The 19,311-nt window shown below is 40.2% G+C and overlaps 2 protein-coding genes across 3 annotated transcripts in view; both read right to left on the minus strand.

The window, feature by feature from the left end:
- On the minus strand, positions 1 to 5,971 carry LOC134812588 (E3 ubiquitin-protein ligase TRIM71-like). The gene is made up of 11 exons (XM_063820074.1): positions 3,957 to 5,971; positions 3,622 to 3,777; positions 3,352 to 3,434; positions 2,977 to 3,141; positions 2,681 to 2,793; positions 2,433 to 2,573; positions 1,840 to 1,925; positions 1,536 to 1,628; positions 1,198 to 1,270; positions 885 to 1,027; positions 1 to 605 (listed from the first exon to the last, which is right to left on the minus strand). The coding sequence occupies exons 1-11, from the start codon at positions 4,170 to 4,172 to the stop codon at positions 486 to 488; spliced, it is 1,389 nt and encodes a 462-aa protein (XP_063676144.1). The 5' UTR covers positions 4,173 to 5,971; the 3' UTR covers positions 1 to 485.
- Positions 5,972 to 8,713: 2,742 nt separating this feature from the next.
- The window catches only part of LOC134812816 (ganglioside-induced differentiation-associated-protein 2-like), a 15,315-nt gene continuing 4,717 nt past the window's right edge, over positions 8,714 to 19,311 (minus strand). Inside the window, exons 5-14 of one of the 2 annotated variants that reach the window (XM_063820390.1) lie at positions 16,887 to 16,938; positions 16,076 to 16,177; positions 15,617 to 15,705; positions 14,228 to 14,307; positions 13,984 to 14,128; positions 11,449 to 11,566; positions 10,681 to 10,831; positions 9,790 to 9,981; positions 9,488 to 9,631; positions 8,714 to 9,257 (exon numbers count right to left, since the gene is read on the minus strand). In XM_063820390.1, coding sequence (XP_063676460.1) covers positions 9,228 to 9,257; positions 9,488 to 9,631; positions 9,790 to 9,981; positions 10,681 to 10,831; positions 11,449 to 11,566; positions 13,984 to 14,128; positions 14,228 to 14,307; positions 15,617 to 15,705; positions 16,076 to 16,177; positions 16,887 to 16,938 — 1,103 coding nt within the window. In that variant the 3' untranslated portion in view covers positions 8,714 to 9,227. Of the gene's footprint in view, positions 9,632 to 9,789; positions 9,982 to 10,680; positions 10,832 to 11,448; positions 11,567 to 13,983; positions 14,129 to 14,227; positions 14,308 to 15,616; positions 15,706 to 16,075; positions 16,178 to 16,886; positions 16,939 to 19,311 lie in introns of both variants that reach the window. The other variant, XM_063820389.1, reaches the window with a different exon arrangement.

Below are 19,311 nucleotides of genomic sequence, written 5' to 3' on the forward strand. Positions count from 1 at the left end.
TTATCAATAATAGATTAGTGAGATCACAATTATTTAATCGCTTCAAAAAATATAATATAAAATTCGTTGTTTCACTTTTTAACATTAAGATTCCGAACGAACTATCAAATTAGCCACAAATCCAAGACCAGTGCGATGGTCTCTAACAGACTCAACCCCGGTGTGATCTCAATGGTTGAAGGTGTGGTAGAGACTTGAGAACTGTGCACAGCTGTGCTTAACAAGTTTTCTGTATGCTATCTTATAATCGACCCTAATCGAACGCTGAGAGTTTATATTAAGTCTTAGCGTTCATAAGATAAAACTTCTTCGTTTTTTTAGATCTGAATTCTGATTGTGAAGATCTGAATTCTGAATGTGAATGTTCATATGATCTGAATTCTGAATGTTCATAAGATCTGGAACTTGAATGTTCATAAGATCTGAATTCTGAATGTTCATAAGATGTGGACCCTAAATGTTCATAAGATCTGAACCCTGAGTGTTCATAAGATCTGAATTCTGTCGTTCTTCCTGTCAGCTATAAACACTCTGTTTATTTCGTCGGAGTGCACTCCTTCCGGACCGTCAAATTGATGAACTCCATTCCCCGTCGACCCGTATTCCTGCAAACAGCCCGTTTATATTATTTAAATACCTTAACAGATCTCAATTTATCAAGACGACTGTGTCCGTCATGTTAGACAAAAAGAAGGTGACCAGAATTAGCTTTGTACCAAGATTTACCTTATTTTTACAGTATAAATAATTCGTGGTAATACGAAAGCCGATCGAGAAGTAAGGTGATAGCAATTTTAAGCATGACAATGATATCAACTGACAGATAGCACACTCCTGATAAAGACTTGATACCCCTTTCTTAGTCCTCAAACTAAACTCCTTACCCTGATAAAGCTGCCGTTTTTATCAAATATCTGAAGACTGTTCTTCTTGGTGTCCGTTACCAGAACGTTCCCGTTAGTATCAATAGCAATGTCACGTGGTTCTTCAAACTCTCCCGCCTCGCTACCCTGCTTCCCAATGCTATCTGAAAAGAAGAATTATCCTTTAGAACCGCTACTGCTAGACAATGTTTGATCTTTCTCTTCAGGAAGAGATCTTTTCTGGTGTAGAGCATTTTTCACAAACGCGACATATGGTGTGACAATAAACTTGGGTGATCTGTAAAAGCAAGCTCAAAAATTAAAAACAGCTCACCTAAGAGTCTCCCCTCGATGTCGAATATGTGAATTCTATAGTTAAAAGAGTCGGACACGTACACTTTGTTATCCTGCAGATAGCGTTGTTAGATAGTGTTTAGAAAATTGTAAAATGGTAGATGGGGGGGGGGGGGGGGTAGATGCTGAGTAAGAGCTACGCATTGCTGGAAACATTCGTTTGGATAAGAAATAAGATATTCAAAATTTGGTATAATGAAATAATGTCTAATGAGCGTGATTTACTCTGAAAGCTCACTTAAATGTTTGAGAGATAACCGAGTAATTGGGTGCTATAAAATCCAACATCCACAATAGCATGCCATGATGTTAACTCACGTGTATCTCGATTCCCTGTGGTCTGACGAACTGCCCTTCTTTCATCCCCAGTTTCCCGAAGTTTCCCTTACAAGTACCACTGCCGGAGTACACCTGAACATAATAGAGCTATTTGTCTCACTTGTCTTGACGGAGATGAGATTCACGTCCTATGAGTGGTACTTGAAGTACCACTCTAAAGAAATTGTTAGAAGGCGGTGACCACTGATTGCTTTCATTTAGTCAGTAAAGTGAAAGTGAAAGTGAAAGTGAAAGTGAAAGTGAAAGTGAAAGTGAAAGTGAAAATAAAGTAGGAAGAACTCACCAATATGCGCTGATTCCCCGTGTCACTGACGACGAATATCTCTCCGTTTTTAGCACATGCAACTCCTCGTGGCTTGTTCAACTTCCCTGGGGGTGGTAAGTAACGTAGTGGATCAATGTATCAGGTAGGTACTGGCAGTGCTGTAAGTAAGCATGCTTAGCAAGATACGCAACCAAGTCAATAGTCATGGTCTGAGATTTCAAATTTTAAGAGCGCATCAGACTTCAGAATGCATCATAGCGCGGAGTATAAGTCATGCACTTGCAACGAGCATGCCACAAAACTAGCCACAGCTGGAAATATAAAATAGCCCCTCAAAGATTGTTAGAGAGACTTTAAGAAGGGTTCCAAAACATGTCTTTTCTTTAATACCTACCATTGTCACCTATGGAAAATATAATATAACAACATCAACAACATTACAACCTCAAAAGTTTTGAATTGAGCAACCAAAAAAAGAATTTTGAGGTAAACTTACCCCTCACCCCATAGATATGTCTTGTTTAACTATCAAATTATTATGTATTTCTCATGAACATTCACCAAGAAGGATAACTCGACAGTCGACTATAGAAATAGCAATAAAAACTAACCGCGTCCCCCAACATTGAATTTCCAGTCCCCCTCAGTGGAATAGATACATATTCTGTCGTTAAAAGAGTCCGCTACGTACAATTGTCCGGTCTCATCCACAGCGACACTGCTCGGCCTGTCCAGCTCTCCATTGGCTTGACCTGAAAGGTACTTCCATCAGTACGTGTAGTGTGTTATCAGCACGTGTAGTCTACAGTACTCCGTTATCAATATCAGTGTGTATGACATTTTGATCAAGAGCACGTACCTTTTTGACCGATGGAATAGAGCGGCTGATTATCGTCTGAATAAACAACGATCCTACAGTTCATACTGTCGCACACGTACGTATGACGAGCATCCGTGGTTATAGCTGTCGGCCTGGAAACGTATCATGGTGACATGAATATAAATAGCAGTTTGGAGGGATTAGATATAATAGGTGTAATCTTGCTGGTTTCATCTTAGCATCTTGTAATTTAAAGCAGCCCTATCTGTTCCGTCTCAGGTATGTAAATCTAGTTCTATCATATAATTAAAAATATTAAAAGCAGTAGTACTGACCCGCGGAACTCGTCCAGTTTATTGCCGGGTGAACCGAATATCTCCGGATTAAGAGCAATAGCATCGTAATCTCTGCTGTAAGACACGTTAAAAGAAGGATCTCCAAGTGTCTTGATAGAGTGATTCAGGTGCCGGGCTGAGCCTCTGTCGAAAAACATAAACTCTCTGAAATTTACGAGAGTTATTATTTTAAGTTACAGCTTCTCATTGATCTGTATTCTGTCGTCCATCTCTACTCCCACTGATCTTTCTTCCGTCTCATTGAACAAATTATGAATTTCTAATACTTTTTAACGTATGTTCGATCTTATAACTGTTTAAACTCGATAACATGTAAAAATAACTATAAACTACAGAAGAATGATGAATAACTACTTGTAGTCCACTATAGAAGCTCCACCGTTCGATATTTTTATGTAATTTCGACGATCCAGCAGCTTGAACAAGTCACTCAGGGTCTGAAATAAAAGACAATCACTAATCAGGGAATTTTGCCATTATCGAATTCGGCTTGGTGACCGTAAGAGCCCAGCCCGCCTTTAGTGAAATTAAAAAGTGATAGCAAGTCGATTGGTAAGCGATGCTGAATGACCCGATTACTGAGTGTGGCAATGCTAGCCTCTGGATTAACTGAGTACAACTTACCGAGCTGGCTGAAGAAGAAGAAGAAGAAGACGATGAGATATTGACGTTTTTGCCCTGCACTAAAGACTTCAGGACTTTCTCCTTTCTTTGTGCGATACCTGCTTCTAGGAGGGTAGCTCTTTGTCTGAGATCCCTTACTGCGTCTTCTACTGAGTTCTGGGATAAGGTGTTAGTTAGGAAGGTTTAGTAGGTAACATTTTAGTGTACCCTCCGTATTTCACCTTCCACATTAACCTTATCTTTACCTAATCTTTTTTATCTATCAACAACAGTGGGCAATACATTAAATTAGGTAAACTAAACTCCACAATCATCATGGTTCTAACAATACTCACTCTGAGGACCTCACACGCTTTATCACTATTTGTAACAGCGTGGTTTTGAAGGTATAGAGAGGATCTCTGATCCTCCGAGGAGTTATTGTACAGTCGAGAATCGTCAACATCCTCCAACTCCAAATCACGTGATTTGGGGACATCATTTCGGGAGTTAGAAACTTCATTTCGGGTTTTAAGATCTGGAAGAGATGAAGTGGACGACATCTGCACCATTTCAGTGCCTGGTTTTTGATGATTTTTTTATTTACTATCATCGAAAATAATCTCTTTTTTTGAATTATTTGTTGCGCATTGAGCTTAAATTCAGCTAATAGCTACTTTAGAAGGTTTCTTGAATTTCAGGACAAAATAAAAGCCAGTGCATACTAGCGATTATTACAAAATCATAAAATTGTCAATTGAAAACATCTCATATTTCTCAACATATATCACATATTCAGCAAATCAAAACATTTAAAAGATTTAGATTTAGACGAAACAAATTTTGCGATTTAGAATAAAAATCTCCTAAACATGAAGTGAACACGTTACCGCAGAAAAAACTAATTTAAACACGTAGAAGTAATGTCGGGAGTTTTACAAAAATTCGACAAGCACTGAAACGCAGTAGAGCAGTCGGAGTCGACCTACCGTTAAAGCTTCTAGTTAACGATCCCCTGATATGAAATCAATTAAAGGGACTGTTCACAGTTGAGGAGTGATAAGCAGGGGGAGTTTAACTTTATTTTAAGTTTAAAGCGGTATAACAAGTATAAGTGGTGCGGAAGGTCACGTGGGAGGCATGACAACCAGTCTCAAGCCAGATACAATGGTACTTAATTCTAAGGAAGCCAACTTTTATTACCATTACAATTTCTCTCTAACTACTGACACCAATCTATACAAAACAGCTTACTCTAGATTACATATCGATATATTAATATACGAGCACAAAGTATATTCAACGATAATTATTCGACAATGATTATTCAACATACTGATTGATGAAGCACCGTGGCAGTGCCGTCTCAGAATTAACACAGACCAATGTCCATCGTTTCATGTGTACCGAACTCTCCAAGTTTAGCTGATGTTAAACACTTGCTTGAATAGAATCCAGGAATTGTTTGACTTTTAGTCCCACACAGAGCAGTAAATATGCCGACGTCGAGGCTTTATAGCTTATCAAGCATGGATTAAAGATCAGGCCGAGTATTTTGAATTTTTGAGCATCTTAGTCTCAATACGACACGGAAATTTAGCGATCGTTTAATAACAGTAAACATTGAAATCTAAACGGTCGTTAAAGAGCTCCAATCTCCAAAAGAAACCAAACGGAAATAACCATGTATTACTTTATCGCCGTCAAAGAAGTCAATCCAATGTTATCATTGGTTTTAAATTCAGTGTTATCCCTGATTTTAAAGTCCCATTCTAATATAATTTTGATTTAAGCGGCAGAAATGGAATATGAAGTTGGACTGCACCTGAGAATAAAAAGTGTGAAGTCACCGACTTTGACAATATCTCAAGTCGAACAAAGTTTCCTCGGATTTGAGAATTGAAGGTCGCTTGAAGTTGAAACATTCAAAATTTTAGTTTTAGAAACCTAATTCTGCAGGAATGTTGCCAGAGAATGCACCTATAAAGTAAACGTCGACAAAGTTTTCTGCAGTTTAAAATAAAACTGTCTAGGAAAAGTAGGCTCTATACAAAGTGCATCCCAACAAAAATAAACTTTAAATCCTAACACTAGCATGGAGTGGTACAAACTTACTTATTAAATAACTATATTATTAAAGAAGATTCTTAATAATACTCAACCATTGAACAAAACAATCGGTGACTCTGAAAAATCACCTGCAAGTCATGGCAATCACAACAATAAGGACAAAACTACTAGAGTGACAGAAACATTGACATTAGACATGGAAACTAACAGTGAAAGACAAGCAATTTAACGGCGGGAGACTCTCACAATAATTTCTAAAACCACTGCACTATTATTACAAAACATGACGGCGTGGCAAGTCAAAGTAGATATGTTTGTCGCTCCTGATATATGCGTGCTATACGTGTTGCTTATCGTGCATGTGTTTAAAAGCCTGCTTGTATCGTAGAGTGTAACTGTTATTCAGTGCACTACATTAGTCGAACATATCTTGAAACTTAATTACCTACATGGTAAAGCTCTTAACTTGTAGATTATAATTGGAGAAGATATTAAAAATCGAATAAATGAGATCTTCTGCGGAAGATATGACTGTGCTGAGACGACATAAGAGTGAGGCGAAGCCGAGATTTGCTTTTTTACCTCACAATAAAATCAAAAGGTAAAAAACACCATTAAAGCCAATGTGAAACAAATAAAGAGTTTTACATGTGCATATTATGTGCATATTATAGCTTTAAATTAATAGAGCCTCATACGAATATGTGCGAGATTATCCGAAGATCAATCACTTAACGCCAACTCAGGAACAGGAAGAAATACCTTCGATAAAAGAACTAAAATCTACACGTTATAAAGTGTATCTGCGTTCTAGAAGGACGAAATTTACTATAAATCCAACTATTTACTATCTGAAATCTAAAACTAGTCTGGAAATAAAGTTGTATCTTAAATAAATCGTAGCATCTGACACAGGATATCTTTGTGATGAACGGTAAGAGTTTTTACGGGAAATGAGAGTTTTTATAAAGAAGCAGAATATTTTAAAAAGCTGGTGACCGGCACAGCTTTACACAAAGAGATATGGTCAACACGTACGGCTTCGAGGTTACGACTCAAACACCGACACCACAACGTAAAGAAATGCTTTCAATGAAATCAAAACAATTAATCGAAAAGAGCAGGGGATTTTAACACATCAAAACAATTAAAATCTGACAAAAAAGTGAAAAGTTGTTTAACCCTGATGTAGTTTCTACTAATCTAATGGCATAAAACTCATTGCCCTATCATATACAGAACTTAAACCAGACTTTTTAAAACATGAAACGAAAAATCTGAACGAATGGATTATCTGAAACACAAAATGACCGAGAATGGAGGAACGGTTAGGATTTTAGTGGAACGACTTTCAATGTGGTTTTGATAAAGGAGCTGAGGATTTTAACATTATCGGTCGGTGACTGGCACAGCTATACACCATTTAAAAAGTGTTTGCAAAGATATTGTTAGTGCGCCGACCGACTTCAGTACCGCGGCTAGCTCCAACAGTCTCAAAACTAAAGACTGCAGCTTCTCAAACAATAGCACAGCTCTATTTATATGGACATTGCATGCTTATTGCTTACTTTTGTCATTTGAGGCAGAATGAAAGGTTATGTCAAGATTGCTTTTAAAACTCGATCTTGGGAACAATGCAGTTCGCATGAGCTTTATTAAATTGAGGTAACATTAGCCGCTCAAACTAAATAATATTAATTATTCATCTTATTTTCTTAGTCAAATTAAGTCAAATTAATACGAGCTCGACTATAAGTAAAAGTCCAACAGGGGTGGCTCTTTGATCTTTCTATGATAAAGTGGACAACATAAAAACGATGAATACATCAAATGATGGAGTAGTTCGCTGTTTATTAGTCTCATGATTGAAATACTGATAGTTGGATAATATCCGGTTGGAAGAGACGAGGACAAATGAAACAGGAAGTTAGGAATGTATGACTTCCTGTTTCATTTGTCCTTGTCTCTTCAAACCGGATACTGAATGTAACCGGTTTTAGATAACTGATAACTGTTCTACAATTGTGACTAAACATTTTAGCAGGAAGATATTAACAAGTCATCAATCAGTAACCGACACAGATTAATGCTTTTTTAAACGTGTTTTAAAAAGAAAAACTTCGGTAATATAAAGCGGTAATATAAAGCGGCGAGCGTCTAAAAATAGTAGTTTTCAAACAAAACTACTTTCCACAGAAATCGGAAAGTCGTATCCTTTGTCAAGTATTTTAGCTCCTATTGATATGCGATCAAACAAGACAAATGGCTACATTACGTTTAAAAACTATGTTGAAAACAATGGAGATATCGGAGCTTAAAAACATATCACACGTTCAAGCATGAATATTATTCATTTAAATGATTGATCTAAGTATCTGAGTACCAGCTCAGTAGTAAAGTTTAATAGAGGTGCATAATATATTATATATAATATATATATAAAAGGGACAGTAAAAACAAAAATACGATAAAAAAAACATTAGCAAGGTAACATATTTCTGAGTCTGTAGTCGGAGAAACTTATTTGATAAGAGTTCAATATCTGGGTAAGGTTGGTAGGCCAGTTGGTAGATCACCGACCGGCTATAAGCCGGCTACTAACCGGCTATAAGCCGGCTTATAGCCGGCTACAATTTTTATAGCCGGCTATAAGCCGGCTTATAGCCGGTTAGTAGCCGCTTACAATTGTTGTTGAGCGACGGCTATTAGCCGGTTATAAGCCTGCTATTAGCCGTTTTGGTATTAAAAGTGGTTATAAGCCGGCTATAAGCCGGTTATAAGATATTAACTCAACTACATCGTACTGAACGATAGTCAGGAGCCGGCTATAAGAAATTCAGTGAAAACGGCTATTAGCCGGTTATAAGCCGGCTATTAGCCGTTTAGGTATCGAAAGTGGTTATAAGCCGGTTATAAGCCGGCTATAAGCCGGCTATAAGCCGGTTATAAGATATTAACTCAGTTCAGTACGATGAAGTTAAGTTAATATCTTATAGCCGGCTTATAGCCGGCTTATAACCACTTTCGATACCTAAACGGCTAATAGCCGGCTTATAACCGGCTAATAGCCGTTTTCGCTGAATTTCTTATAGCCGGCTCCTGACTATCGTTCAGTACGATGAAGTTGAGTTAATATCTTATAACCGGCTTATAGCCGGCTTATAGCCGGCTTATAACCACTTTCGATACCTAAACGGCTAATAGCCGGCTTATAACCGGCTAATAGCCGTTTTCACTGAATTTCTTATAGCCGATACCTAAACGGCTAATAGCCGGCTTATAACCGGCTAATAGCCGTCGCTCAACAACAAATGTAAGCGGCTACTAACCGGCTATAAGCCGGCTTATAGCCGGCTATAAAAATTGTAGCCGGCTATAAGCCGGTTTATAGCCGGCTTATAACCGGCTTATAGCCGGTCGGTGATCTACCAATTTCCCGGTTGGTAACTACACATAAGTATAAAGTACATTCATTACTTTATTAGTGTTCTCCTTGATATCATTGGTTATCACGTGGTTATCACGTGCGTTGTCATGGTGACACGTGATGTCGTATTTTACAGATCTGGAGCCGGAGAGCCGCGCGTCTGTAACGAGAGATTTGATAAATAAATAAGAGATAAGAGAGTAAAAGTACCATGTACAAATGATAAAATATGTCTCAACAATAGGTTATCGTGATACTTTTAGTTGGACAGTTTTATCTTGTTAATCTCAAGATAGAATCCCTCACTTAAAACAAACTGTTCATTGTAGAGCTTAAAACGAGTGTGAAGTAGTTACGAAGACACCTATTGAACAAACAGCAAAAACATACCCCGTAGTCGTAGTCTAGGATGAACTGAGGGACTTGGAGTTGTTCGGGAGAGAACTTCTCAAATAGCTGAGCTAGAGAGTTGAACTGAACTATCTTCCCTTTCACTTCTTTCACTTTAGATACTGTGAACCACCACGTCATAAACTGAGAGAGAAGTTTAGGGGTAAAGTGCGGTGTAAAGTGGGGTGTATTGAATAGCTCAACCAAAATGTCCTTGTTTCCTTGATTATGTTTTGCGTATTTATTATCAAATTCTACCCAGCTCCTCGTATTGCATTAAAGTACAACAAAATCAGGTTAACCTTCTGGAGTCTAGAAGCGTGGACACTGTATAAGGCCTTGAGGTTAGTGCGGTATCTGAGAGGTGAGTTAGAGAACACCTTCTGTATAAGGTCCAGGTCCTTACGGGGCCCTGTACACGTGGTGTGGAAGTAGACCAAGTTGTAGGGGCGGGTTGTAGTGGGGTCCATCACTTGGATACAGTGAGACAACACCTGAATAATAGGGGCGGGTTGTAGTGGGGTCCATCACTTGGATACAGTGAGACAACACCTGAATAATAGGGGCGGGTTGTAGTGGGGTCCATCACTTGGATACAGTGAGACAACACCTGAATAATAAGGCGGGTTGTAGTGGGGTCCATCACTTGGATACAGTGAGACAACACCTGAATAATAGGGCGGGTTGTAGTGGGGTCCATCACTTGGATACAGTGCGACAACACCTGAATAATAGGGCGGGTTATATTAGGGTCCATCACTTGGATACAGTGCGACAACACCTGAATAATAGGGGCGGGTTGTAGTGGGGTCCATCACTTGGATACAGTGAGACAACACTTTAATAATAGGGCAGGTTGTAGTGGGGTCCATCACTTGGATACAGTGAGACAACACCTGAATAATAGGGGCGGGTTGTAGTGGGGTCCATCACTTGGATACAGTGAGACAACACCTGAATAATAGGGCGGGTTGTAGTGGGGTCCATCACTTGGATACAGTGAGACAACACTTTAATAATAGGGCGGGTTGTAGTGGGGTCCATCACTTGGATATCGTGAATTTAAAAGCTGTGAGGCTTAAATAATCACTTAAATTCACCACGAGACAACGGTACAAACAATATACGCGTCCCAAATAAAATAGAAGAAGAACCAATGCGTTACATTGTTTTAGTAAGACTAAACAGTTCACCTTATGTTCAGGAAGGTGGGTAGGGAAGTGTCTACCCACACAAACAACCACTGGAACCCCCTCTCTATCCACCCCGGAGTGGTAGACTGCTCTACACTTAGCTACCCGGGACAGATCTTCTGTACGGGACCACTGTAACAGCTGGTTATACCTGGGAGGGGGAGGGGTGAGGAAGGGGGAGGGGTGAGGGAGGGGGAGGGGTGAGGGAGGGGGAGGGGTGAGGGAGGGGTGAGGAAGGGGGAGGGGTGAGGGAGGGGGAGGGGTGAGGGAGGGGGAGGGGTGAGGGAGGGGGAGGGGTGAGGGAGGGGGAGGGGTGAGGAAGGGGGAGGGGTGAGGGAGAGGGAGGGGTGAGGTAGGGGGAGGGGTGAGGGAGGGGGAGGGGTGAGGGAGAGGGAGGGGTGAGGGGTGAGGTAGGGGGAGGGGTGAGGGAGGGGGAGGGGTGAGGAAGGGGGAGGGGTGGGGAAGGGGGAGGGGTGAGGGAGGGGGAGGGGTGAGGGAGAGGGAGGGGTGAGGTAGGGGGAGGGGTGAGGGAAGGGGAGGGGTGAGGGAGAGGGAGGGGTTGAGGGGGAGGGGTGAGGGAGGGGGAGGGGTGAGGGAGAGGGAGGGGTGAGGTAGGGGGAGGGGTGAGGGAAGGGGAGGGGTGAGGGAGAGGGAGGGGTGAGGGAGGGGGAGTAAACTGAGGGATGGTATTATCAGGAGGTATCAGGTAATCTGCTGTAAAAAGCTTCCACAAATATGTTAGAAGTTAGTCAGAAAGTAAAGACTCACACATCAGGTTGCTGGGATTGCTGGAAGAGTCTGGCTGAGTCGGGGTCTTGTTTCATCGCTGCAAAGTCCGATCTGTGCACGTTTAGTTTCTTAGCGAGAGGTGTTGAGGACGTGCTCCCTGTGATATATTCCTTATCTTACTCCTTATCTTACTCCTTATCTTACTCCTTATCTTACTCCTCATCTTACTCCTTATCTTACTTTCCTTATCTTACTCCTTATCTTACTTTCCTTATCTTACTCCTTATCTTATTCCTTATCTTACTCCTTATCTTATTCCTTATCTTACTCCTTATCTTACTCCTTAATCCTTATTTGACTCCTTATTAAATGCTTAAATGAGACAGGTATATAATTCCCCGGGTCTGTTTAATTATGTCAATGTTTCTGAGGGAGATTTTATATTGCTGGTCGTATCTTGTTTCTTCTCGTTGTCAGGGTCCTGGGTCACTTCATACTGATGCATATCGGTCTTGAAGGATGTCTGCTTTGCATCATGTTGTAGTGCAGGGGTGTAGGAATGATTTTCTTCATTTTAGAAACCTAAATAAAAAAGTTGGCCCTTTTTGGCCCCTTGCCCAGATTTTATGGGGGCGATGGCCCCCCTGCCCCCCCCCCCCACCCGTTTCCTACACCCCTGTTGTAGTGTTACTGTGGAGCCCTAGCGGCCTAGCAGGCCGGTATTAATTTATTTCAGCTTTGTATTACGATTTCATCTATCACAAGTATTTTGTATTTCCTTTTTAATAAATTTTTCTACTAAGTGCATGATGATTGATGATGACTGAATCAAGAATAAATTTCATATTCTGTTTCCATTTAATCCTTTCTGGCAAGTCAAACATGATCACATAAATAATGGTAAATTTACATCTATAAATATCACAGCTTTATGTCTCATTTGCATGTAACCATGTTCCGTTTCGTGTTTCTACTGTCCATTTTGCCATCTACCCTCTGCGAGTCAATCTTATCCCCACTTTGCAACGAAATGTTCAGGAATCTCGGCGAAAACTGCGTCAAAGAAGGACACATGATCAGAAAGATAAACAAAGCCTCCCATTTCAGAGGTCAAGTTATTTATGACTTTATGAGCGGGTCCGAGATTGCACAACTGTTATTGAATGCTCAGCTGCCTCTCGACATCCCACATTATCTTGAGACCGAGAAAATGAAACAGAAGGTGGACAGTGACATAAAATTTAAACTTGATCTACTTGCTTTCGTTGAAATAGCAGATGAACTAGAAAGCATCGCAAGAGAAACGACTGCAAAAATCAGCAAAACAGAGGAATGGTTGAAGAAAAAAGAACAATCCTACCTCCTGAAACTAACACAACTGATAAAAGAAATGTCAGGAAAAGAGAGCATGTTTACAACCCCCACTCCAGCCACCACATCCTTCCGACCCCTACCCTCATTGGAATTAGAGGCGAGCCGCTTTGGTCTGATCCTGACAAACGCGTGGTCCCTCAGCCCTCAATTAATAGGAACAGAAGTGTACGGTAAACAGGAGGAAAAGCAGGGGAGGTGCGCTGCTCAGTTCTGGGGGAATCGCGAAGGCAGGGAGTCGTTTGTACTGGTACAGAGGGCAAGGAACACGATGGAATTGTGGAGCAGAAAGAAGGACTACGAGGCTATTCAGATCCAATTTGATGATGGTAGCGACAGTAGCGACAGTAGCGTTACATTCGTTCTTGTGGTAGGTTTCCGACTTTGCTACAGTAAGTTGTGGAGATGGGTTGTCTATGCAGGGATGCAGTTTCACCACCAAGAAAACGGATGGTTGACGATGAGTTACAAGGAGATGGACCGATCTGATGTCACACTTGTAGACCCACTCGTAGGGGACGGATCTGAAAGCCAGGTTGTCGTTATATCCGCCCTTGGGAGCACAGCAAAGCCAACAGATTGCACTAATGACATCCTTGGGTCGGGGATTTACCGTAGATACAGTAATGGGACCTGCAAAGGAATACCCATGTTCTCAAAAAGAGCGGCTAATGTAGAAAGTGCGTGTACTGATCTGATGTGGGAGGGAGCTAATCTGGATAACATGTGGGTCTCACTCCTCGAGGAAACTCGGTACAACAAATGTCTGCAAACAGTTATAACACCCCCTCCTTTCTTGCAAGTAGAAAAATAGGGTTATTCTATAGTCGTTATGAAATAAACGAACACATTTTGTAGGACTAATGACAATGAGTTTCTTAGAATTTTCACAATTTTCACAATTAAAGACCAAAAGCGCAGTTTAAAATCTATCAGTTTCTTTTCTTACTCTCTATATGTGTTAATACGTAATAATAGATTGTAAATATATCGCATAATTCCCTTGTTCAATTAAAAATTTTCGCCAAATCAAAAAGATGTTTCAAACTAGTATATCAAATCTAAGCCGAGTATGTCTAGAGGAAGCAGCAAAAATATGTTTCGGACAGTAAAAATGGCGAGGACTTAAAACATCCAAGACGAGGGTAATAATAACTTCGTGCAAACATTGAAGAGAACTTAAGATTTAAAACCGCAACTCACAGTGCGCTTTAATAAGAGAAGTGTTAGTTCCCTCTCTGATGGGTTCCCCGTAGTCACCGCCCATACAGTCTGGTAACTCAAGCTGGAACTTGTAGTCTCCAGAATTCCGGGGGAAGTAGTAGGGGAACAGTTCTTGGTAAAACATCTGAGAGGAGGGAGGTGTTAGCAGAATGATATATAAACAGGGGCACATAATGAGGGAGGGGGGACTAGGTTAGTGGGCTGGGAAATAAAAGTGTCTCACCATATCTCGGCTACTTTCAAGTACAAAGCAGATCCTTCTGAACCGGTCGCCGTGTTTCTCCAAAAAACGCCTCGTTACCCCTGATTAAGAGTTTTGTGATGATAGATAATTGTCTATAAACCGCCAATTCATGAATTTACAGGTCCTCAGTTAAAATATAGGAAACTAACTACACATTATCTTTTTTAAGCTAGATTTTGTATAGTAGGGTAGGTGAAAATTACCATGCGATGCGCGGCTTGAACGCGCGCACTAAATGACACTGGTTTAAGTTGTTTCAATAACAAACGTTAATTAGGCGATCGCGTGTTACATGCTACGCATGAAAGATACATCCGGGATCAATTAGAACAAAACGTAAACATTGGATAATATTTTATCCGAAATATGCAGAGTATGTGATTTCCCAAAATCACCACACTTCCACATTTCAAGATGATTTAGAGCGAACATCTCACATTTTATGAGCGGTAAAAACTTAAGGTTACACATTACTGAAATGAGAAACACGATACTACACACATAAGGCAAATTAGATAAAGATAATGTTAGGCCTACATCATATATGACAAGCGATGTAAAGTATGACTACAGGTAGTAACATAACACACACATGTGTATCCGCGCATTAATGTACAACAAACTGATCAGATGCACGGGTAGTAATCACGTGGCATTATAGCAACAGGGTGTATTGCCTCGGTAACTATAGCAACTACTCACTGAGTGCACTGCCTCAGTAACTATAGCAACTACTCACTAAGTGCACTGCCTCAGTAACTATAGCAACTACTCACTGAGTGCACTGCCTCAGTAACTATAGTAACTACTCACTGAGTGCACTGCCTCGGTAACTATAGCAACTACTCACTGAGTGCACTGCCTCAGTAACTATAGTAACTACTCACTGAGTACACTGCCTCGGTAACTATAGCAACTACTCACTGAGTGCACTGCCTCAGTAACTATAGCAACTACTCACTGAGTGCGCTGCCTCGGTAACTATAGCAACTACTCACTGAGTGCACTGCCTCGGTAACTATAGCAACTACTCACTGAGTGCACTGCCTCAGTAACTATATTAACTACTCACTGAGTACACTGCCTCGGTAACTATAGCAACTACTCACTGAGTGCACTGCCTCAGTAACTATAGTAACTAGTCACTGAGTGCACTGCCTCAGTAACTATAGTAACTACTCACTGAGTGCACTGCCTCGGTAACTATAGCAACTACTCACTGAGTGCACTGCCTCGGTAACTATAGTAACTACTCACTGAGTACACTGCCTCGGTAACTATAGCAACTACTCACTGAGTGCACTGCCTCAGTAACTATAGTAACTACTCACTGAGTGCACTGTCTCGGTAACTATAGCAACTACTCACTGAGTGCCATGTGAACAGCCTCCTTTTCAGGGTATCCCTTGTGTTCGTTGTGTATTTTACCAATAGTTAGTGTTTCTACATTGTAGTCCCTGTAAAGTGTACATTGTTAGTGTTCAAACACTTCTCAGTGTAGTTATACACTTATATTATAATGTAGCCTCAATTAACACTAATGACACTATAGTGAAACTAAATAATTGTTTTATTGGGTGAAAGTTAGCACTGGTACTGCCACTTCCAAGCCAAACAAAAACAAATCACGTTATTAATTAAATTAACAGATAATATCGGAGATCCATATCCACACATCCACACCAAAATAGTGTTTTCACATGGGATAAAGAATATTGCTGCTAGTTTAAGCAAACTTATATATTTAACTAGGAATAAAAAGAACACACTGTCAAACTAAATGATACACACAATAGTTAAATAGTTTCTGTATTGTAGTTAACTAACATGGCAAGGTTAAGAGAGTTTCTGTAGCAAGTAAAGAGCGTGTTTTCAGCTGCTGATATGTATTTGGGGTTGTATTTGGGACCCGCCGTTATAATGATGTGCCTGAAAAGTGAAATGTTATATTGAGTTAGGGTGTTTTCTATAACATTTGATATTATGTAAGATTATAGATACTAATTACTAAATATCTCACCCAAATTTTGTCTCACCCAAATGTTGTTAACAAAATGGATTATGATATTGAGGGACAATGAAGTCCCCTTCAGTCCGATTGAATATCTAATTATTTATTATCTGACATATAATTAATAATTAAATAATTAAGTGACGTGTTTTTAGCATGTGGGCTGCACATTTTATACTCTCTGTAGTGAACATTATAGTCAACAAAGCAAGAGTCTATCTGATAGGGACACGGTAAAAGGACTAGTAACATTGACAATGACAAGTAACAAACACTTAAACTAAGTTAAATATGTGAAATTGTGAAATTGGTAAGTTATAAAACAAAATAGACCGTGGGTGTGAAACATGTAAATAACCTAAAGTAATATTTATATTACTTTATAAAGTATTAAGTACTTGTTAAGTTTGTACCGTAAGTAATAATTATATTGCTACACGTAGTATGCCTCTCTCGTGCTAGCGAAGCGTGCACTCCAGCTTCTCTCTCCGGCAGTTCGGTAGGAAAGAGCCTTTTGTAGTTTTGTGGCCGCTTCGTGCGAAAAGGGGTTGCAACGTGTGTCAATAATTATAATACTTTTATGAGTGATATTTATATTACTTTATAAAGTATTTGTTTAGTATGTACCGTATGGGAAGTAGTGAGTTTCTGAAGAGCGCAGTGTCCCCCGTTACACAGCCTGTAATTGGAGATTATTAAATTAACAACTAACAACCTGTAAATTTGTAAAGTGTAAACATTAAGTAAACAATACACCTCGTTGTAACCTGAACTAAGCGTGAAGTGTGGAAAAGTTTATCTGGAGAGAGAGATTCTCAATACTTACTTGGATAAATTGAAATCCAATTGTAATTATTTCTGAATTGCTTTATTATGTTGCATTATGTAGGTTTGGCAGGTATCGCTTTTAGACAAGAATATCCAGTAGAATCCGTCTCCACTGAGTCTATTTAGAAACAATCAGAAGTTTGAATGAAAGAAGCAGCAAATCATAAAACTAAATGATAATACACGACTCAATTAGACAGTTTCAAGTACGTCCTCCAATCAGACCAAATTGAAATTATTCGTTGCAAGATTCAGTGCTAGCCTTTTTTTTCAAATCAACAACCATACTATTTATCCTTGTATATCATTTGTGTTGGTAATTTGCAAGCAAGCATCTGTCATGGGTTTATCTAGAATGATGGTGGTTACCAGACTCCTGCTAGTAACTATGGTAACTACAGTACATTGTGTACTCTCCTCCCAGAGTGCCAGCTCTTATCATAAAACATATGGGACTATTGAGACTACAACATGGATGTTTGATTTGAGTGGTGTAGTAACCAATTCAGTTAATGAACCATTTGTAGTTGGGGTCTTCGTTCCAATCTTCGTCAATGATGACAGTAATCAATCGATGGAAGGTTCTGATAAAGCCAGCTTGATGACTCTAACAACAGTAAATACATTGGTCTCCATCTGTTGTATTGTCCTCAGTATGACCATAGCATACTTTAGGTTTGTTAAATCACGTGCCACCAAACTTGGCCTAATACAAACCCTCTATCTCCGGAATGGAATAGCTGACTTCTTCGTAGGATTAGGAGTTCTTCTTCAGAGCCCCATTTTGTATCTACTGATCTCAAAAGGCGATGAAATATCTGATATGGTAGTGCCTGCCTACATCATCTATTTTTTGACCGCCATAGCTTTAAAGATGAGCGTCTTCATGAACTGCATCTTGGGAATAGTCCGGTGCATTAACATTGCTCAACCTTTCTACCTGATCAAAAGGAAATCCCTCACTGTGTGCACCCTTGTGTACATGTTGATTTGGATGCTCATTGTTGGGATTGACCTGTGGCAGTTTGCTGAAAAAAGGGGGACGAAAAATCAAATACTTATGGTGAAGACGATGATTATGAAGGGTCAGCCAGGATTTGGGTTGGTTCTCCTGACCATGGAGAAGGATGATAATGGTCCAAGCTATCTCGCCTACCAACTTGGCAACCTGGTTCAGTTCATTTTACCCACTGCTCTGCCTGCATTGCTTTGTTTTGTGTTGATGATAGTGCAGCTGTGTTCACTGCATAAAACACGTGCTCGCCGTGCATTGAATCACCTTAATGCGGCGGGGCAGTCAAATGTAGTAGATACTGTTTTAAAGGCCAGTCTGACCATTTTCCTATTGACCAGCATCTACGTGATCACATCAGCAGTGTCTATAATAACATGGTTGATAGCTGATGGACAAAAAGGTTACCTTGGCTCACAGGCCAACTACGAAGTCTTGCTAAAAAATCAACAAACAGCATTGCCATGGAGTGATTTGAGTGCGATATACTTCTCCCTGTCGACCTGTGCACTGATTTGTTCCACACTCACCCCTCTCACCCTTCTACTGAGGGGTACTGGGGACACATTTGCCGCTGCCAGGCACCTTCTTACCGGAACATTTTCCACTTTATCATATAGTATGTCAGGTACAATCAGATCAGTAGGTAAATTTGTAAATCGAAGAAGAGAAGAAGAGACAGACTTGTGAGAGACAGACTTGAGAAGAGAAAGACTTGAGAAGAGGCAGACTTGTGAGAGACAGACTTGAGAAGAGACAGACTTGAGAAGAGGCAGACTTGAGAAGAGACAGACTGGCGAAGAGACAGACTTGAGAAGAGACAGACTGGTGAAGAGACAGACTTGAGAAGAGACAGACTGGAGAAGAGGCAGACTTGAGAAGAGACAGACTTGAGAAGAGACAGACTTGTGAGAGACAGACTTGAGAAGAGACAGACTTGAGAAGAGACAGACTTGAGAAGAGACAGACTTGAGAGGCAGACTTGAGAGGCAGACTTGTGAGAGACAGACTTGAGAAGAGACAGACTTGTGAGAGACAGACTTGAGAAGAGACAGACTTGTGAGAGGCAGACTTGTGAAAGACAGACTTGAGAGGCAGACTTGTGAGAGACAGACTTGTGAGGCTAAGATGTTGTTCGTCTAATAGTCGGATCAGCAATATTTGGTTATGAAGTATCTAGTAAAGAGTTAATCTTAAAGTTAGTTTTATAAT

Source organism: Bolinopsis microptera, chromosome 3, assembly GCF_026151205.1.
Source record: "Bolinopsis microptera isolate Bmic1 chromosome 3, MBARI_Bmic_1.0, whole genome shotgun sequence".
Lineage (NCBI taxonomy): Eukaryota > Metazoa > Ctenophora > Tentaculata > Lobata > Bolinopsidae > Bolinopsis > Bolinopsis microptera.

Excerpts from the sequence above, each read along its gene's own strand:
- LOC134812588 (XM_063820074.1), bottom strand. The coding sequence starts at position 4,172 with ATGGTGCAGATGTCGTCCACTTCATCTCTTCCAGATCTTAAAACCCGA. Across the intron at positions 3,778-3,956 it reads AAGCGTGTGAGGTCCTCAGA|AACTCAGTAGAAGACGCAGT; the intron begins GTGAGTATTGTT and ends ACCTTATCCCAG. Across the intron at positions 1,926-2,432 it reads ATTCAATGTTGGGGGACGCG|GGAAGTTGAACAAGCCACGA; the intron begins GTTAGTTTTTAT and ends TACCACCCCCAG.